This window comes from Lycium barbarum, chromosome 8 (genome assembly GCF_019175385.1).
Source record: "Lycium barbarum isolate Lr01 chromosome 8, ASM1917538v2, whole genome shotgun sequence".
NCBI classification, from domain to species: Eukaryota; Viridiplantae; Streptophyta; class Magnoliopsida; order Solanales; family Solanaceae; genus Lycium; species Lycium barbarum.
The window spans coordinates 127,040,449-127,063,223 of NC_083344.1; the positions used below are offsets into that span (position 1 = coordinate 127,040,449).

Genomic DNA, 22,775 nt, shown 5'->3' on the forward strand with positions numbered 1-22,775 from the left:
TAGTCGAAATTTATGCATTGTATTCAAGGCACATTTTTCTTTTTATTTATACATAGAACAAGGCCGAGACAATCGTGCATTACTTATTCAACAAAAGAAACAAAAAACCCTACTATCCAATATGTAGAAAATTTAATCTAGGAGACGATCGTACATTATATTACTTTATTTTTCTCATTCAATATTCGATATTCGCATTGGGGCTCCGACAAATTTTGATTCGCGCTGCGTAAGAGGTCCATTGAGAGAGAAAACACTTCCTACCATATTGAGGACTCCGACCTGAGACTAAATTTGATACTCTTGTTACTATTATCTTGGGTACATTTCGGTAATGGACATTTCATTGACGGACAATGGTATTGATTTGCAAGTTGATTTATCGGATTCTAGGTCCAATTGGTTCATCATTTCTGCTCTATTGCTAAGGAAGTATGTTGGAGGTTGCTCTGGAATAGGTAGAGTCCCAAAATAGCTATTAAGCATTAGTACAACTGATGCAATTGTTGACCTTTTTTCAACATCTTCTTGTACACATAGCAAACCAATGTGGAGACATTGTATCACCTGTTGAAGACATAACTTGTAAGTAAATGAAAATATGGTCGCTCTAACAGTTAAAACTTTTAAATGAAATGATTAATAGAAATGATAAAATTAGCCTATGAAAATATGAATAGCCCAACTTGTGCACTTATTGACTCTGAACATATTTTAACTCGCTTGAATTCACCTATCTTAAAAGTTAGGGGTAAAATTCACAAATACCCACTTTTTAATCCTTGCAATTGAAAAATAGCCACTGTTATGAAATTTCAAATTTCCTAGGTGAAAACTTCAGGATATTTTCATGGAATTTCACCTATATAATTTGAAAGTTCGCGACAATAGCTATTTTTCAGTTACATGACCAAAAAGTGGCAACTGAACGCTATTTCTACAAAACTTAGGCTGATATAGGCTAAATGTGTTGTCCAAAAAAATTTCCACAAAAAAAATATTTCCCAAATTGACCCAAAATCATGTCAAATTTTTAAAGTAATTTTGTTTGATATGTTATATATAGCTATAATAAAGAGAGAAAATTTTAATAGTTTTGTTTAAATTAAACAATAAATAAACTAAAGCTTGATAAAAATTGGGTAGATCGGGCTTTAACTCAATATAGCTCGTCTTGATTCAATCCATCTCAATCCAAGTAATCTTTAGGCGATCAATATAATCACATGTTCATTTATTATCTCAGCCCAATTTTCAACCCCACCCCTCCTCCCCCGCCAACAAATTCAACAAAATGTGCATTTTCCATCCCGAATGATTTCATACAATTCAACATTGTGCTTAATCATGTAGAAATTCTAAGTTCGTGTCTCACTATAATCTATTATCAAAACAATTTTTTCCCAAAAAAAAAAAAATGTGTTTAAGATTTTAATGAGATAGTCAAACAAAATTAACATTACCTCCTGTTTTGAGTAGGATTCAGTATCAATATTGGGATCTATTATCTCCAATGGTGTCCCATTCTTCCAATGCTTCCATACCTGCAAATTTTTCATATATACAATTATATATGTATGTTTAAGATTGATCGAAAAGTAGAAGAAAAAAAAACACTTGGAGCCCGTTTGGATTGGCTTATAAGTTGCTTATAAGCTGTTTTCAGTTTTTTTGACTATTTGGCTGGTCAGCTTAAAGTCATTTTGTGCTTAAAATAAGCTCAAAAAAATAATTGGGCCCATTTGACTTAGCTTATCTAAAGCAGCTTATAAGCTGAAAACAACTTATAAGTAAAAAAAAATAAGTTAGACTGCCCAACTTATTTTTTTTAGCTTATAAGCTGTTTTCAGCTTATAAATATAAGCCCATCCAAACAGGCTCTTGGTTAATATTTCAATAGATTGTTGGTTTTTAACTTACGTGGTTAATAAGGTCTTCAGCTCCATCTTCCTGATAAAAGGTACTATTTTTCTTCCCACTTATGATCTCTAAAACTAAGACACCAAAACTAAACACATCTGACTTTGTAGAGAAATGTCCATGCATAGCATACTCGGGAGCCATGTAACCACTATAACACAATGAAGGCACCAAATCATTGAAGTTTAAAAAAAAAAAAAAAACTTTGAAGTTGAAATTAAAAAAATAGTCTCATAATAAAAATTTGATGATCGCGAGTGAAAATCATTATCTCATATGATTTACTCTTCAAATAAAAGTTTCAGTATTCACCTGTATTTAAAATAATGAAATTCGATATTTACAAATATTGATGGTCAAAAACAATTATTTGCAAGTACTATCTTTAGAATTGGCAAATAAGAAAGTATTATCCTTGGCCAAACGAAAACTTACTATGTCCCAACAATCCTGCTAGTGTTTCCTTGACTTTGATCAACTCCAAAACTTTTTGCCATGCCAAAATCTAATATTTTTGGGTTCATTTCTGCATCTAAAAGTACATTGCTAGCTTTGAGATCGCGATGTATAATTCTTAGTCGAGAATCTTCATGAAGGTAGAGTAGTCCCCGTGCTGTTCCTCCAATAATCTTATATCGTGTTGACCAATTAAGTAGCTTTTGTTTTTCAGGGTCTGTTCAAATTTCATAAAATTAAAAGAAAAATTAGGATTCTACAAAATTTACTCGAAAACATATCTATGACGGAATATCTATAATTGACAAGTTCATGAAAAAATCAACGTGACAATTTAATGAAGAAATTCATCAATTTATAATGGTTTTATTCTTCTGTCATAATTTTTTTGCGACACTCGCATTTGTGATGAAATTGGGGTGAATTTTCTATCACAAATATTTTTTTTTCTTCTAATTGTAGTAATATGGATATATAGATCAGGATTGAATCTAACCAAATAAAAAGTAGTCCAGGCTTTGGTTAGGGACAAATTCATAGACAAGTATCTTTTCTTCTCCCTCTAAGCAGAATCCCAATAGTCTCACTAGATTTCTGTGTTGAAGCTTTGCCACCAATAGAACCTCATTTTTGAATTCTTGTCCACCTTGCCCTGAACTTCTTGATAGCCTCTTGGCTGCTACAACTTGTCCGGAAGGAAATTTTCCCTGAGCATAAATAAGTTTGTAAATGTAATCTTGCATAAACAGTAGCTTAAAATCAGGAGCAGGCCAGCCAAGGCAGCTCGATAAAATTAATGGTTAAATCAAATTTTAATAAGAAAATCTAAATTTTTTAATAACACTACAAGTAGATTGGGTTGCATAAACAGTACTCGATCTGTTTCAATTTGTCTGTCTTACTTTCCTTTTTTGTTTTTATAAAAAAATACCTATTTCCTTTTTTGACACTTTTTATTCCAACTTTTCAGATGACATGTTTAATACTACTCCCTCCGTCTCAAATTATTTGTAGTGGTTACTAAAAATAGTTGTCTCAAATTATTTGTCCTTTTAGAAGTTCAAGGTACAATTTTTTTTTTCTATTTTAACCTTAGTAGAACTTTGTCATTAATGAAGATAACACATAAATCGGGTAAACATTTAATGGAGAGAGATTATAACTTAGATATAAATAAGAGTAAAGTTAGTCAAATACGACTCCTAATTAATATTTCTTAAGTGGCGTGTAAAATAAAAAAACGACAAATAATTTGAGACGGGAGGGAGAACAAGATTAAATGACATTTTGGTACATTCAACATGTCTTTAATTTTAGACAACAAGAGGTAAAAGTCTTCTTTACTTTTTTAAACTTTGTATCAAGTCAAAATCAAACAAACAAATTGAAACGAGGGAGTAACAAAAAACCAGGGACAACTCAATTAAGTCGGTAGCCTGGAATCAAATTTTGATAAGACGCACTAACTTTTCTAATAAAATCACATCAGCAAGTAGATTGGATTGTAGTAGCTAAAATCTGCACAATAAAATTATGGTCTAAAGCCAAATTGTGACAGAAGACCTAAACTTTTCTAATAATATCACATCAGCAAGTAGAATGAGTTGCATAAACAGTAGCTAAAATCAGGTTGGCTCAATAAAAGTGGTGATGTAAAGCCAAATTTTGATAATAATTTTTTTTTTTTTTTAATAAAATCACGCCAGGAAGTAGAATGGGTACACCCTTCTATTCTTATTATCTTTTGTCTAAACAGGAAAACATCATATATGCTAAACTTGTTCTAATAACTTTACCTTATAAACATTACCAAATCCACCTTCACCAATTTTATTATCAGGAGAAAAGTTGTCGGTCACAGCTTGGATTGTATCAAAGCTGTATTGCAAGGATTCAGCAGTGGAAATTCCACTTATATCTGCAAAAAGTGCAGAATAATCAAATTTCAGTTACATCTGCTCCAGAAGGAAGGTGCATATGGGAGGACCTTTTAATTTCTTCACAAAAATGTGAAGTTCGTAATTTAAGTTTTATGTATTTGATGAGTTCAATTTCGTACATGGTTTGTGATTTATCCATGAATAGTAAAGTTCTAAAAAAAAATGTCGCATTAAATTAACAAAATTTTACATATTATAACGGTAAAGTCACAAAATTTAAACCGCTACAAAGTCACAAAATTACATTAAAGTAACTAAACTTTATAACTATAACAATAAACAGTAAATTTAACATGTATGTTGTAACCTACCCATCAAGGTGGCATTATTGTTATGGTAGGTACGTAAAGTTTAGTTACTTTGACATAACAAAAGATAGTTTTATGATTTTACTATTACAATGAATTAAATTCCGTTCCTTTAATATGATAAAACAATTCAATGAAATTAATCCTGTGTTTGCTAGACTTTTGCAAATAGTCCTCTTAGTTTTACCTTTAGCCTCCGTTATGGCATCATACTTTTTAGAAGTTCTCCTTCTGAGGCAACAATATGCCACAATAAGTAGAACAATTGAAACCGCTGCGGAAATAACAATGGCAACGATCACTCCTGCTGAAATTCTCCGTTTTTTATCTGAATCAGCTGAATTTATGTTAATATATATCTTCAATTATAATCTGAGTACTAGGAATTAGAACATCTTTACACCCAACAAAGATCAAATGAATATGAAGTGGTCGTTATATGACATATTTGAATCAATTTATATATAATAACAACGTATATTTTAACTTTTACACTATCAATATATTTTACCATGTTATATAGCCGGTAATCTCAATTTTTATCAAGGACCCCTATAACTTGTCCAAAATAACAGAGCATAAGGCATTACCTCCTTCAGGGTCCGAAGAATTGGGAGGGCTCGATACACGTGGAGTAGGTGACGGTGGTGTTGAGACGGTTATATATTTGTAGAAAGGATAAAATTCGTATCGGATGCCACAACTCTGCAAAGCAACTCTAGCACCTGTAGGCCGAGACATAATATAATTAAATAATTAAAAGTACGTTAATAGTTTTATATTTTTACGTACCTCGTGACTTGTCACAACAATTGGGTAAAATTGAGATGGCATCTCGAAGGCATGTATTACAACTAGTAGCAGAAATATCAGGAGTGCACTGTGCAAGTACGTACAATTTCTGAAATGCACTATAATTCCTATGTTTCGCTGCATATTTCTTGGCTGCGCCACCATTCGCAGCCTCAGTCGCCACCTCATCCAACATACTCCCCAAAATTGGTCTAAAAATAATCGGATCACTAATATTCTGATTATTATTCATAATAATTCTGGCCGGGCCAAAAGAAGATTGGTTTGAATAATGTAACAGGCAGGTGTCGTAATACACGAGTGAAACTTTTTCTCGCGGACACACTTCTAAAACATCTGTACTGGCGTTTTCCACGCATTGCTGACAATCGGTGGTAGAGATATCGCCGCGACAGAGGAACGTGCCGTAAACCATGTTGTTAGCTGAGGAATTGTAGTAACCGTTTGGTCGGGTGGCATTTGAGGCAAGAGAGGATAGTAGGACTTCAAGGCTGGCTCGATAAGTGTTGTTTGGTGCGTAAGTGGTAGTATTTGGGCAAGAATGGAAGAGAAGCTGTGACATAACCCGAGCACTGATCATCATGAGGCTGATGATCAGAAATAAGCAAGAATGGAACTTCAATATGGTAAAAGAAAGACATAAAGGGATATTGCTAAAAGTAGGCATTATTTTATGATTATGTGATAAAAAAAGGTTTTGGTTCTTGATTTTTCACTTGTAAAGCTAAATATATAGAAGAATCTTGTGGCTAGGACACCCTTTTGTAAGGGTTCATTGACACTTTTGCCCTATGTTGTGTTAGTCTTCTAATTTTGCCCCTCATAACAAATAATTTTTTCGCAGGGCATTGCATAAATTTATATTTTTGCATCACAATATTCCACAAGTTATGTCCCGCATAACTTTTACACTTAAAGTACTTATACCCCACTAGGACTAAGTTCGATTGCTAAACGATAAACATTAATTAGACCTGTCCATTTGAAGGGTAAAAATTAAAGACCAGCACATTCGAAGGACAATTCGTGCAATTTCAGCTTTAGTAAGGGGAGTCATCCTACATAAAGTACTGCTTTGTCAAAAAATTATATGCAAGTGCACAAACAACCTATTTTTGGATCACCGTTTAACTCATAGATATAGTGCAAGGAAATTAGCAAGTTTAGCTACTTTTGAACCAACTTCAAGCATACACGACTCAAAATTGCAAAAAATTGCCTATGAGGTTTTGTTTGCCAAGGACAAACTTCCGTCATTTTTGCTTGAAGTTTGACTTGCCAAGGCCAGACTTATCGTGCCTAAGATATGTGTGTATGAAGTTTTCAAACATAGATGTTCAAAACTAAAAGAAGTTTTTTTTTGAAGTTTGAACTACCAATCTTCATCCCCACCAATGTTCAGAACTTTCCAACAACACTCACTTTATTTAAACTTAATTTTCATATTCGAAATTCAAGATCTATTTTTACAAGCTTGCAATAATCGTGATTTTAATGTTGAAAAATCCTTAATTGGCTATATGCAAAATTTCTGAAAAGGTGACTGCGCCTTGAGTGACAAATAAGATGCTTGTGCAAATGACTCTATTAAACTAACACCATTTGACATAAAGTAAGCCCGTCAACCGGTTCAAACCGGACCAGACCGGTAACCGGTTACGGAATCGGAACCGGTCCGGTTCAAACAGTCCAAAACCTTTTTTTTTTTGGTTTTTTGTATAGTATATATATATTATAGTATTTATTAGTATATTGTAGGTATTTTTACATATGTTATATAAGTTTATAAGTAAAGTTTAAATATTTACTGACTAACAGGCTAACAGCAAGTCAGCAATACAACATATACGTGTATATATATATATATATATATATATATATACATATTAAGTTATATGCTTAAGTTATACTACATATACCTAAAATATAGTAAGAATATACTTATATATATCAATATACTTAGGTTATATAACTTATATATAACTTATATATATATATATATATATATATATATATATATATATATATATATATATATATATATATATGTTTAAGTTATATGTATACTATACATTATACTTAATATATATTATATGTATATTATACTTATATGTATACTATAAGTATTATTATATGTATACTATATATTATAAGTATATTCTTAGTATATTTTAGTTATTTTTCAAGTGTATAACTTTCTAGTTTTTAATTTAAGTAGATGTATATCATAAATATATTCTTAGTATATTTTAGGTATATTCCTAACTTAATATAAGTAAAAATATGAACACAAATAAATAGAAGAAAGCTCAATGAGCCATATATTTTATTCATTCTTGGATAACATTTATTTGCAAGTTGTATTTTTTTTTTAACTTGCAAATAATACATGAGTTGTAAAGAAATAGTAGAATAATAAATTCACCAATTCTGAATCATTTCGTTAATTTCTCCCATATCATATTCGGCCATGGAGATATCTTCAAAGTCTTCCATTTGGTCCGGTCCACTTGCTATCAAATCTTCAATTTCTTCCTCTTCGCCTTCCTCCGCTTCTAAGTTTTGGTTGCGTCGCTCCGATCTAATCCGGATAATGAATGTCTATGGTCTCCAATTTGCTGTCTTCCTTGGCTAAATGCGCTCTCCGAAGCCACGGTTGATACTTGAACCGTAAGGATATCTCGAGTCATTCTTGAGAGTATCGGATGACTTGCCTTGTACTTCTTCCACCATGCTAAGACGTCCAATTCATTCAGTTCCTTGATATCCACAGGCTGCATCAAATAAAAGTTACATTCATCAAAGTTTGCATTTCAAGAAGAAGTTGGCTGTGAATGTAAAACTTTTAAATGCGACAAACCCGATAAGCCCTTTCTGCTACTTTGAGAAGTAGTAGGGCGTGGAGCAACGAGTGTAGCACGTTCTTCCAAATTAGAATAATGAGTGAAAACTTTTCTAAACTCGTCATCAATAGCGAGTTCGGCTTCAGCTAAAGATGGTTGAACTCCCGGTTCAATTTCTAAAAATGTATAAATTTGACCAATCAATGCTTTAGTATAAGACACTTTTAAACAAGGATTTAAAAGAGAACCCAAAATAAATAAAGTTGGGATGGGAAAAAAATACTTCTTAAATTTGATTATCATTTCAAAAATAGCCGCTTGATAACTGAGTTTATATTTATACTCTTGTAAAACTCTAGCTATTTCCGCTAAGTAGGCTAATATTCCGGTTACCGTGGGATAGAATTGTCTAGAAAAAGCAAGAGTTGCATTATAAAAAATTTCTAAGAGTTCAACACATTCTTTAACATTAACCAATCATCACTATTAATATTATATTGTTGTGAACTTGTTATATGGGAATCCTATACTCATATGCTTGTTGTAGCATAATGTAAGTGTAGTTCCACCTGGTCTCAATTTCTACTTGAATTTTCCTAGGTCTAAGGTTATTTTCCACACAAGCATTCTTAATTTGATACAAAAGTATAGTTTTAAAACCACCACGACCTCATATTTGCACGCACTTACAAGACTAATAGCCTGTTTGGCCAAGCTTATTTTTTCCCAAAAAGTACTTATTTTTTCAATAAGTGCTTATTTTAAAAAAAGTGAGGTGTTTGGCCAAGCTTTTGGGAGAAAATAAGTGCTTTTGGAGAGTAGCAAAAACAGTTTTTTAGAAGCTAAAAAAAATAGCTTTTGCCCAAAAAAACTTTTTTGAAAAGTACTTTTGAGAAAAATACACATAGAAGCACTTTTTAAAAGTTTGACCAAACACTAAATGCTTCTCAAAAGTACTTTTTAAATTAATTGGCCAAACACAAACTGTTTTTAGCCAAAAGTACTTTTCAAAAAAATACTTTTTAAAATAAGTTATTTTCAAAAGCTTGGCCAAACAGGCTATAAATGTGACAATATATGGACATTGTTTACATGAAATTATGCATATGCCATTGAAAAAAATCCGACTCGTATTACTAGAAGCGTGTCCTGTACAAGGAAGATTTGAAGTCAATGGTCGCTGTTATATTCTAATTTGTGGAAATTAACTTTAAAGTATTTTTTTTTTACACATGATTGAGATGCCTATAGACTTCGTTTACTTGACTTTTTACCCGCATTTATGGGCAATATTAGATTATTTCCATTAAAACTTTTAACTTTTTCAGTAACGTTTATTAGTTCACTAGTTGGATAATGCCGGTGCTAAGCACAGGCCCAACGTTCATTTAGTGTGATTGTTTAATTATTTAATTATTTTCACTGCTCGCTTTTTAAATATTTCTAAACTAATTATTTAGTTAGTTCGATTACTAGGGTAGTAATTACACAGTAGTGTAATTACAAGGACCTGTTTGTTTGTCATAACGTAATTACAGTGTAATTACAAGCATGTTATTTGGTTGCACAAGTATAATTACATATTTAGTTTAATTTTAAAATAAAATTTAATTATAAAAAATTTAAAATTAATATTTAAAAAATATTTGCCTTCATAAATGATATTAAATTAGTTATTCAATAACACATTGTTTCTTGAAATTCTATTAATTAATAATCATATATTTGTAACTAATATTGTAAAAAATAATTGACATATATTTTTCAAATTAATAATATTTAATTTTGATTAATTATAAAACTTAAAAAGAAGACTTTTTTTTTTGTGAGAACGTCATGGGATTGGATGTTTGACAAAAAAATAATATTTATAAATATAATGCCATAAAATTAGTCAAACGTTTGACACAAAAAATCCATCAAATGTAAGTGTGAAAAATAAACAACACGCAATGTGAAAGCAAATAAATTAAAATTGAAAATATAACCTAAATTCAAAATTCAAAAGAAAAAGTTTAACATAGTACTCTTATGTCAAATTCCAACATTACATAAGTAAGTGCCAACGTAACTTAAGTAAATAATTCAAAAGAAAGGGAAATTATAAGTCTATAACCTCATTCGCAACGAAATTCTAATTTAATAACGTCACTCGTTATATGTCAAGTTTGTTAATGACTCATTATTTTCAATATTAAGAGGTGTATTTTCAAAAATAAAAATAATAACACGGTTATGCTAAATGAATGAAATAAAAAGATAAAAAAAAATATGAGCAATTACATGGAACCGCAAGAAGTAAAGGTTGGGAATGAGAAGAAAGGAAATGAAATAATATAAAAAAATAGATTTTAAAAAATAAAAAATAAAATTAAAATAATAGAAATAAAAAATAAATTAAAAATAAAAATAATAGAAATAAAATAAATTAAAAATAAAAATAAATTACAATAAACAAAAAAGAAACAAATAAAAAGTAACCCAGTAATTCTCAACCCCCCTCCCCCCCTTGAGAATTGAAGAGTGTAATTACACCCTCTCAATTACACTCAATTTCCGCCTAACTGTATAATTATTTGGTCAAACAAACAGGTCAAACTGAGTAATTACATTCAATTTCAATTACCTGGGTGGCTTTCCAAACGGGCCTTAAAAGTTTGTCTAAAGTTTGGTTGGGGCCCACATTTTGCTAACGCTTGAAAACTGAGTAAACTATTTGTGTGGAGCCCTTTTTTTGTACCCATCTATTGGAAATTGCGGCTACTTGTGAGATGTGGACCCAGACTCTAACTACATGAGGAAGAAATAGTTAGGAACATTGTGCCCATTTTAAGTAATTAAATCAAATGTTTCATTTTTGATTCATGATGTACAAGTGACGACAGCACAAAAATAGACGAAATATCTAAATTGCCCCTAAAGCAGTTAGTTAAGACTGAGGATGGGTTTGGTAATCTTTAAACAGTGCTGGGTTTTTTGGAAATTTAAAGTAAAGTACAATTTAAAAACATGGCCGTACAATTTAGCATATGCAAAAAATAAGTGAAAACCCAAAAATACCCCTAACTCTAGGTTAACGGGGAGCAGACTCTCCCTTCTATATACGTATAACTAAAGTTAAAGTAACATTGTAACAAAAATAAATAATTTGCGGAGGTTGAAAACTACAATTTACGGAGGTTTTAGTCTCCACTAATTGCTAGAAGAGGATAAAACCTCCGCGAATTGCAACTTTTAACCTCCGCAAATTATTATTTTTTATAATGTAATATACACAAAAATGTACCACTTCTGTTTCAATTTATGTAGCACAATTTTTAAAAGTAAGGTAATAAGATTTTTGGAAGTTCTAATCTTAGATATGGAGTGAGCTTTTTGTGATGATGGCTACAACTATGTGTCTATTTTAGAATTGGCTAAAGTCATAGATGGACCCCTGAACTTGTCCTGATTTTTCATTTAGACCCCTTAACTGAAACGTTGACCATCTGGATCCTCGAACATAAGATTAAATATGCCATTTGAACCCCTCGTGCCATCTGGGCACACGCGTGTAGTCCAGTTGCAGTGACATGGAAAAATAGACCAGTGACATGAAGTATCTGACCAATAAAAATAAGCCATGTTAACAAAAAAAATTAATTTAAGAAAAATTAATTTTAAAATCTATTTAAATAATTTTAAAAAATCTGAAAAACTCAACCCATCCTCTCTGATAGCCCACTTCGCCGCTGCCACTGCCGCCGCCGCCTCCGCCGCCCCACCACCGCCGCCGCCGCTTCAAAATCTATTCAAGTAATTAAAAAAATGGTGCCGTTTTTTGTCGAAGATTTATTTAAATAGATTTTGAAGCGGCGGCGGCGGTGGTGGGGGCGGGGAGGCAGCGGCGGCAGTGGCGGCGGTGAAGTGGGCTATCAAAGAGGATGGGTTGGGTTTTTCAATTTTTTTTAATTATTTAAATAGAGTTTTTGTTAAAATTAATTTTTAATGATTAAAAATTTTAAAAAAGGAAAAAATTTGGTAACTCACGCTCTGTTTTAAGCAGTGCAGTTCATGCGTGTGCCCAGCTGGCACGAGAGGTTCAAATGACATATTTTATCTTATGTTCGAGGGTCCAGATGGTCAACGTTTCAGTTAAGGGATCTAAATGAAAAATTAGAAAATGTTCAGGGGTCCATCTATGACTTTGGCCTTTTAGAATTAACTAACGTTTAGCTAGATATGTAATATAAGTCAATAAATAAGAAACAGATGAGAGCAACATTTCTATCATTGTCACATTTACATGAATTTTGAAAAGTCACCTTAATTATCGTTGCCGTGGAAAAATGTATCTGACACCAAATTAGACTTCCACTCAAGTGTTAGCCATGCAATTTCCATCACGATGATTTTCAAGAGTGAAGGAAGAAATTTTCCACACACAACGTAAGGTTTGGGGTGAGAATTTCCATATATGGAATAATTGATTTTGACAGGGTAGAATGGAAGAGAAAAGAAAAGTATACAAAAGGATCCAAAGAGAAAATCTCCCAAGGAAATTATGATCCAAGACTGAAATACATAGTTAAGTTGTCCCACATCGACTGTGTGATTGAATAATCCTCATCTCACGAATTAGCTTTGGGGTTGAGATAAATTTTGTTATCTCTAAGTGTTCAAGGCGGTATTTTAACAAAACCAGTTTTTGTTTTTAAGAATGTAAAAGACAGAAAAAAACTTTAAGGACAGTAAGTAGATGAAACAGAAATTTCCGAGCCCACAAGTTTCTTGTGTGTCCTTAAGTAATCTAATCCCCTCACAGTTGCCAAGGTAATGGATTAATTTCTCCTAGGATAGAATGAAAAACTATTTTGCAATAGCGGCAATGCAAATTACAGAACTTCGGCGAACTCAAAAAATGGCAGCAAATCACACTGGACACTTACGTTTTTGGTTTGAAAATAGATGCAGAATGCAGAAGAGAGAGGGGAGTAAAAACGCAGATTTTCTTTTTGGAAAATTTTCAGTGTTTGAAATGAGGCGAACCCTCTGAAAATTTATAGCCATTGAAAACTTAAAGATAACAAACCTAAGAAATCTAATTTATTGTTTAATCTTTTGTGTTTTGTTTGTGTTGGAGATTAAAGTTTTCATAACTTTCTACTCACTAGTTTACTCAATTCGAAGAATATAAAAACTCCATCGAGTAATTAACGTTTGTTTTTCAGTTCGAAGATATAAAAACTTCACTGATTCATTAACGTTTGGCTTTCAGTTTGAAGATATAAAACCTTCACCGATTTTGTTTAATTCTGTTTGTGTTTGTCAACAAAAATGGGAGACCAACGTCCAAATCTGAATCTTACTGCTAATGCCACACCAATCCTCACGGTTGGTTCTACAAGCAATGTTGTCTCCTCCATTCGTGCTGCACCGGCACCCGCTCCGGCAGAGAAGCCCGAAAAATTCACCGGGATTGATTTCAAACGATGGCAACAAAAGATGTTCTTTTACTTAACGACTTTAAGTCTACAAGAGGATTTGATTGCTTTAATTTCCTTTGGGATTTGACTGTACCTATGTGTGAAACTTGAGAAAATTTGACCATTTACTCGTCATGTGTATATCATTGCCTCTGGTTGTTGGTCCTTTTCCTTCATACCCCTGTTCACTGCCTCACAATAGATTAGCTAAAGCTGAGTTGAATTACGGAACCAGTTTATCTTTCTTATTTATATGAAAACAAGTCTGGTTGTTAATATGTGGTACCCTATTTCTAGATGCCTAAACTGGTAATCTTGACTGTTGTATACATCTTCTACTGCGCTGCTTCTTTTGGTTCTGGTCTGATTTTGTTATTCCTAATTTTCTAGTGCATAACATGCCTGATATAATCCCTCTAGGACAGTTGATTGATTGCTTTCGCTGAGTATAAAGCACCCCCTCCCCTCTGTTCTTTCCATTTCTTTTAACTGCATGTGATATGTTGAGGAGAGCTAAAATATAATACGCTGTTTCTTGTCTCTTATTATGTTCAGTGTTCTTCAACTGCTTCCTTTTTAGACACGCAACCGAGAAATTATCTGAAGTTAGAAGTAAATTTCAGGGCTAGATTGATTTGGAGTTATGTTGGACATCTATGCTAAATGAATTTGAAAGATGCCCACTGTAGTTTGGACACTTAGACTGAGTTTCCGGGACTTAAAACCTGTCTAAAATCGAATATATATTCGATATACATCATATATACACAGCATGGTGTGTGTATCTTAAGTATATTGTATGTAGGATTAAACAGGTAAAAAACACGTAAGGCCCGATAATGTATACTTATACTCTATATGCTATCCTGTTTATAAAATATATGCACGTATACATAAGATATATTTAAATATACACAACATATACATAATCCATCAATATGATTTTTGAAGTCATATGTTTAACTCTACTCCTTAATTGTATACTAATCCTTTTCTTTCATCTTATGCATGACTATAGCATGCGAGTCCCTTGGACTCGTCTCCTTCCGCATTTGGCGTTGGGCTAAAACCCAACACAATTCCTCTCGAGTCACCCTCCATACAGTAGCAGTCAATCCACAGCCAAACAGGGAATAGAAAATCTGGGCCAAAGCCCAACAGGCGTGACAACAGCAGCAACACTGTTATTGGGCTGAAACCCAGTTGCAAACAGATCCCTGCACTCCAAATGGGCCAAGCCCATTTACATTATATCTACTCTATTCTTGTTTCTATGTGCACTTAACTTATATTGTATGACTAACATTTGTGCTTGTTAACTAAGATAAACTTTAGGGATATTAAGGGTTTTAGTTTAGTAATTGGTAGCTAATTCCACAAATGCATTCACTTCTATTTTTTAAAACTATTTATAATACCTATCGTATCTATTTGTAAACGGATTTTCAAAATAGCATGATTACATCATTTGGGTTAAAGGAATAATTGCTCATTATTACCACTTTAGGAATTTCAAAATATCACTAACACATAAAATATGAATCCAATCGTATTTCATAAACATTTTTCAAGATTTACCCAATTATACATATTTTTAGTCAAAATTTATTAAATAAAGAATGGAAAAAAAATGGAAAGAAATTCATGGCATTTTCATTGTATTTAAGAACATAAATCTAGGCATTTACATTCACATAATATCATTTTTATTTAAAGATCACTTTGCGTCAAATTATCGTTTTTAAAAGACTATTATTCATAGGAAAATCATCTTATTTATCTACAAATCTTATTTTTGAATAACATTACTATATTTTTTATTTAGGGACTTAACAATATCTTTTTCTTCTTTTACGCAAATTATTATGTCTTCCACAAGTATTATTTTAAACAATACTATTTTACTTTCGTTTAAAATCTCAACAACATATATAAGCCATATTTCAAAAATAGCATTAAAAGTACTCTTTTATACGAATTATTAATTTATACAAGTCCTATTTTAAATAGCATTCTTACATGTCTATCTATAACTTTAGTCATATTTACAAAGCTACGTTCTTTTTATAATACTATATTTACACTTATCTTAATTAATTATAAGTCCGGTCGGTTAACCATTGTTAATGGGTCTTAAAGGATGCCTAATATCTTCCCTTTAGACTAATTGAACCCTTACCTAGAATCTTAAGTTTCGCAAACCTTAAACAGAGCTAACTTTAGAAAATAACTTTAATAAACTTTAGGTGTCCTAATTCACCATGAATAATTAGGTGGCGACTCCTTAAAACAAAACAAAAATAGGAATCACCAATATGTCGTACTTCTAATTTAACCCGGTTAAAATGGGGTATGGCAGTTATTATACCCCATTTTAACTGGGTTAAATTAGGTACAACATATTGGGGATTTCTAAATGGTTTTATTTTAAGGAGTCGCCACCTAATTAATTTTAAAGGTGAATTAGGACACCTAAATATTAACTAAGGTAAAGCTAACTAATCTACGTTAATAGTCTGTTTAATCAGCGTGATTCTAGGTAAGGGTTCTAAATTATCCTAAAGGGAAGGGGTTAGGCATCCTTTAGAATCCGTTAACTACGGTTTACCGATCAAACTTAGGTTAATTAATTAAGGTTAAATATAGTGCTTAAATCTTAAGAAAATAACTTGTAAATATTATTAAGATTTTAAAGGAAAATATAATAATGCTATTTAAGCTAACTTGTAGATTAATATAATAATTTGCGTAAAAGAAGATTTTAAATGCTAAATAGAACTTAAAGATATTGCTAAGGCCTTAAATGAAAAATATAGTAATGCTATTCAAAAATAAGATTTGTAAAAAATATAGAATGATTCGCCTATGAATAACAACTTTTTTAAGAGAAGACTTAACAAATGTGATCTTTAGATAAGAAATTATATTATATGAATATGGTGATGTAGAAAAGCCAAGGCTTATATTTTAATATGATGAAAAGGGCAAGAGTTTTCTTTCTCTCTTTCTTTAACTTTATTTAACTATGTTTGGCTAAATATATGTATAGTCGGGTAAAAAATGCTTATAAAATATGCTTGGATTAATATTTACATACTAGGGGGGGGGGGGGGGGGGGGCATTTTGAAATTTTAAGATAGTAAAATGAAACATAATTCCTTTGATGCAAAATATGTAATCATGCTATTTTGAAAATCGATTATTCGAAGAAAGATAAATGTTATAAGTATTATAAATAATTTATCGTAAAATAAAAAAACAAGAATGAAACCTATGGAGTTAATGGTTTCTCTCTTAAATTGACTACCCATTATACTAAACCCCACTAATTTGCTAAGGTTCATCTAAATTAACAAACAGAAGTGTTAGTCATACAACATAAATTAAAGGCACAAAAAGAGTAAAAAATAGAAGAGCAAATAAGTTAAATGGGCTCAGCCCATTTAGGACTGCTGGGACCAAGCTGCTGTTGGGCTTTGGCCCAGTCATTTTAACACTGCTTCAAAGGGGGCTGCAATTCTGTTTTGTGCGATATGGGCCTCGGCCCAGATATTCTATATTTTGCTGTGGACAGAACTGGACAGAGATGACAGATTGCGTTGGGCTTTTAGCCCAACACCGAATTCCGGAGAAGAGCGAGCCCCTCAGACTCGTATGCGGTGGTCATGCAACAAAAATAAAAGAAAGTGATTAGTATCTAATCAATGAGTAAGGTTAAAGATGTATAATATAAACTCAAAACAGAAACGAAAGCAGACAATCGCAAAAGCGAACAACAGCAAAACGATGAAAGAATAAAGCAGATATGTCATCGCCAAATTATTGCGGGGCTTTATATGTACGCAATATCAAGGAAAAATAGAACAAATTGAAAACTCACCAATCATGTTAGATTATTCGTCACATTCAAACTTGTCAACTAAGATAAGAAAAATGACAACAATAAACAAGTTCACACATTCGAAGGAGTTCACATTTCTCTCAACTGGAAAGTACTTATTCACATTTCACTTCAAACTCGAATCAAGCTAAGGCGGTGACTCCTTCGTGAGAAACTACTTTCAGGTGTTTATAAATCGTGAAGACGAGATTTCTTAATAAACCAACCAAAAAGTGTAAATGAGAAACTCAAACATGTCACATCCAGAAGAAAAGAGAAAAAAAGAAGAAGATGGAAACATTATACTTCTACATACTTGAATAGCAACCCAAATGAGACACAAGAACAGGTATGATTTTTCTTCGAAAGTGTTTAAAACTGATATTACGACCAAAGTGAAACTAAACAAATACTTATGGGTTTGAATAAACTAACTGAGATTAAATTCCAAACACGACAGATTTGAACCAAACTATGAATTCTATTGTCATGTGTTACAACCCTTAAATTAGTATTTAGAAACAACATCAAATTGAACATTCCTTTGTAGTGAATTCATTTCTACATGAAAAGCAGACTGGTTGGGGTAGTCACTAAAAAAAATCAGTTTTAATGTTCGAACTCAAAGGTGATTTTTCTATGATCATGATCTTCTCAAACAAGACCTTTGGATCAACAAAACAACCAGTCTTGTAGTACATTCTTGGCATTTTTGACTAATTAGGTAGATCAATCATTCTTGTAACCACAAAAGAGAAAAAAAAAATCGAGGTGGTGCTCATGACCTTGTTCACATAACAAATAACAAGAAATGGCAAGAGGGGTGCAACACTTATATTCCACCTGAACTATAAGGAATATTCAGCCACAAGTTGGATTAAACTAATGAAACTAGTTTCTGGACAGAAACATAGGCCTAGTGAAATGTTTTGGGTATTTGGGAACAGGGGAAATACATTCCGACAAATATACCCTCTTCCTTATACTCTTAACTAGATCATACATCCAATCAACCCGACCATAAACTAACAACAAACTGACAGTGGCAACCAACCAATCACGACAAACTGATTATTGATCATTGAACTCATCACGAAACTTCAAAAAGCTAAAGCGGGATTTGATAATAAACTAAGCATAAACACGTGAACCATAGGAGCTAAACAAAACAGAATCCAAACACTGAAATTACTAAAGCATGAAAATTACTGACCTTTTTGGGGTGCAGCGAACTAGGGTACGCAGGGATCAGTTTTCTTTGTATGGAAATGGTGTGGACAAGGCTGCGATGGTGCAAGGGCAATTGAGGTTTGACTCTAAATGGGAAAGAGAAAGAAGAAGAAAGGGGAGGGATGAAGTGCGGCTAGGGTTCTTTGATAATTTTAGGTCTAGGTAAGCTGAAAATGTTTTAAGGGAATGGGCCGGTCGGGTCGGGTAACGGGCGTGGGCTGGGCGGATGAAAAAATATGGACTGGGTATTAAACAAGTGGGATGGTCGTTTGGGTAAGTTTAGGGGTAATGGGCTGAAATGTAATGGATTAACATGTGGGCTGGTGGGGAATCCGAATTTGGGCCTTTAATTGGCTGAAAGCATTGGTCCTTCCTTCTTTATTTAATTATCTCTGGGCTTCTAATTTAGTAACTAGCACAATATATACTATGTGAAATTAATATGTAGAAAATAAAAGACTTGATAAAGTATAATTAATTTAACGAGCACAAAATCCGAAAACAAATGACGACGAACCGTTTTGAAATTTGTGATAAAGTAATGCTAGTAACGTTGATAGTAAAATAGTGAAAATTAATAATAGTGAAAATAAAGTGTTTAGCTCGTCAATAAATTTAGAAGCTCCAGGAAATAAATTGAAATAAAGGAGGGACAAAATTGGGTGTCAACATCTGTGATGCCTCTCTCCTTTCTCATAAATTTAATTGTCCTACTCGGTTGTGGGATATGAAATTGGTTTCCTTATATAATGTTGACTAATTTCTCATCTTATGAACTAGCTTTAGGGTAAAGTTAGGTGCGAGGTTCATCTTATTTAACACATACATTTTAAATTATCTGCAGATTTCTTTTGAATATTTTGATAATCTTTTTATTTATTTTTTTACATTGTCGAAGTATATAAGTTAAAGTCAAAGCCTTTTATATATGATGTTTATGTCCAAAGACATTCGTTTGAATGATTAGATTTTGTAGTATTCCAAAATTGCTTTTCTACTTACTTGCACTAAATTTAAAACACAAAACTTCTATATACAAATATCATTTGTCATTGTCTTTGTAACAGATGATTCATCTGTATACATGCTTGAAGAATATTCATCAAATGTGAACTCTTTGGGCCGGATCTCCGTTTCACTACGAGCAAAAAAAGCTGGTCGTTGAGGAATGGGCAAAGTTACTGAATTACTACTAAGCATTAGAACAACTGAGCCCATTGTAGGCCTTCTGTGAGCAACTTTTTGTACACACAAAAGTCCAATTTGTATGCACCTGAGAAGTTCAGAATAAGACTTGTCATACCCCATTTTAACCGGGTTAAAGTAGAAGTACGACATATTAGTGATTTCTATTTTTTGTTTATGTTAAGGAGTCGCCACCTAATTTATTTGTGGTGAATTAGGACACCTAAATTTATTAAAGGTATTTTAAAGTTAACTTTGTTTTAAAAGTTTGCGAAACTTAAGATTCTAATCTAGGTAAGGGTTCAATTAGTCTAAAGGGAAGGTATTAGGCATCCTTTAAGACCCATTAACAATGGTTAACCGACCGGACTAAAATTTAATTAGGCTAAGTGTAAGTTGTAGAAATTAATCTATAAGATGGTTGATTTAAACTAAAAAATGCGTTACGGAATTTAATCCCTTGTTAACATGACCTCTTTCTTCCTTGGACCTAATAATCCTTCTGATTCTTCATAAATGGTAGCTAAACATAAAGTTGCTTCTTTAATGTGTCCTAACCGAATTTAACTCCCAGTTTCTTTTCTAAACTCTCTTCTTTATTTTTTTTTAAAACTGGACAGCGTTTGTTTGATATGCCATCATTTTCTTTACCTATGTTCCTTTATAATTCAAGCTCCGGATATTTGTCCTTTTTTGCATAAGTGTTTAAAAACCGTGGCTGTTATTGCTGTTGTTGATCCTACATTTTCAGATATAACAAAGAACAAAGGGATTCTTATTCTTCCTTGTATTGCTAGTTTCTTCCAACATAACACACATAATTAAAGATAAAATCATTCCAATGCAAGTAAAGTGAAAGCAAGCAGATAGATGTGCAAAAATAAAGTAATGGAAAACACATATGTTTGAATGGATTCGGCCCATTTTAAGGCTGCTATCATCTGCTGTTGTCGGGATTTTAGCCTAGTAATTTCTTTATATAGGCTGCTGCAACTGACTCGAGGGAGAGTAGTTCACGTTAGGCCTTTTAGCCCAACACCAAATGCGAGAAATGACGAGTCCCTTGGACTCGTATGCGAGATATCATGCATAAAAATAAAAAGAAAAGGGTTAGTATACGATCAATGGATGGTGTTAAATATGTAAGATATAAACTCAAACAAAACAGGAGAGCGTATATATTCTATGTATATTTGAAGTATACCTTATGTATACATAGGTATACAACCTCATTGCCTCAACAGTATTAAAACACTTATAAGTGTATTGAAAGTATTCCAACCAATCGACTAGGCCAAACACAGCAACTCAATTGTAGATACATCGAAAACAGTAGCAACAAGGCTTAACACTACATTCTCATCACATGAAATATCTGTTTCCTTTAAAACTAGAGGTTTCTTAAGTATAGCATCGAGATCATATTGTTGCAGCCAATAATTAACAAAGAAGAACAGCTGTTAAGGCTTGAAAAATATACACGGCATAAGAATAATAATTATGAGGTTCACCCTTCATCAGAAAAGAAACTTAAGGCCACAGCATAACTAGACACGACCAAATATAGAGATCAATTAAAGCAGAGGCACAACAACACAATTTTACGAAGGATGGAAGGCAAAAGTAATCAAAATAAACAAACAACAAACTCGATAGAGAAACAACCACTATTTAACAGAACATTATTTTCAGAAGCAAGAAAATGACAGCATGGTGATCAATCACATAGGTTTCGGTAACTAGATTCGAAGAAATCCAGTATGTTAAGTTCAGAAACTTGGACAGCCTTAGAGTCATGGCCTACTAATCAAAGAGAGGTTAAATTAATCCCAAATTACTTCGGCTTTCAACCAGCAAAATGGCGGCAAAATAAAATAAAATAAAAAGTGCAGAGTGGACATAGTTCCCTATGTGATGAACTAACACAGATTTCCTATCATTTTCAGTTTCATAAGTCCAGTAACCATATACTCAGACTAAGACACAAGTATTTCAATTCAAAATAAACAAAATCTTAGAGCAGAGTCATTATCAAATCCTACAAGAACATGACAACACACAGACCAATCTGAATGGCTTGAACAAGTCAGTGATAGATTCAGGGGTACAAGGGGACATTACGTAGTTATACAGACCAACACTAACAAACACATTAACATTTGCAAGGCTAGACAGGCCCTTATATTCATACTAAGCTTAAGTGAGTTGAGATAAATGAGGAGGATGTTGATCAAGAAATTATAGTAAAGGCGTATTGACTCAACACAAAACTATTAAGCTATACTTAACAAAGTAGTATAATCCATACCCCAAACGATTACACTGACATTTTTTATGCCATTTTGATCTGACCCCCCTAGATACTAAACTCAGCTACTAATAAACCAACAGATGGTGCAACATATAAGCATTTAAGTGGACCAAATGTTAGATAGATTCTTAAGCATGATGATGACAAGGTTAAACTAATAGTAGCATCAAAATAGTCCAAACACTTAAGGCTAGGCACATTTAGGATTAAACCCCTATATGTTTAGCTAAACAGCAACCAGATCTGGATATATAACGATGATGAACCGCTACTAATATTAAGCCAAAATACATAAGCTAAGCAACTATACACCTAGCAGGCCAGTAATTAATATAAGCTAAATAGGCAGTTATGCTAAGATACTACTAATTGATAATGAAGATATATGGCATGCTTACACAAGAAAATTGATTAAACCAAACCC

The 22,775-nt window shown here is 32.5% G+C and overlaps 1 protein-coding gene across 1 annotated transcript; it reads right to left on the reverse strand.

The window, feature by feature from the left end:
• Nucleotides 1-6,125, reverse strand: LOC132607248 (cysteine-rich receptor-like protein kinase 25). The gene is made up of 9 exons (XM_060321143.1): nucleotides 5,417-6,125; nucleotides 5,215-5,349; nucleotides 4,812-4,952; nucleotides 4,173-4,294; nucleotides 2,873-3,083; nucleotides 2,356-2,593; nucleotides 1,921-2,071; nucleotides 1,464-1,544; nucleotides 1-567 (listed from the first exon to the last, which is right to left on the reverse strand). The coding sequence occupies exons 1-9, from the start codon at nucleotides 6,102-6,104 to the stop codon at nucleotides 313-315; spliced, it is 2,022 nt and encodes a 673-aa protein (XP_060177126.1). The 5' UTR covers nucleotides 6,105-6,125; the 3' UTR covers nucleotides 1-312.
• Nucleotides 6,126-22,775: the final 16,650 nt, after the last annotated feature.

Excerpts from the sequence above, each read along its gene's own strand:
- LOC132607248 (XM_060321143.1), bottom strand. The coding sequence starts at position 6,104 with ATGCCTACTTTTAGCAATATCCCTTTATGTCTTTCTTTTACCATATTG. Across the intron at positions 4,295-4,811 it reads TGCCATAACGGAGGCTAAAG|ATATAAGTGGAATTTCCACT; the intron begins GTAAAACTAAGA and ends CACTTTTTGCAG. Across the intron at positions 2,072-2,355 it reads AGCAGGATTGTTGGGACATA|TGGTTACATGGCTCCCGAGT; the intron begins GTAAGTTTTCGT and ends ATTGTGTTATAG.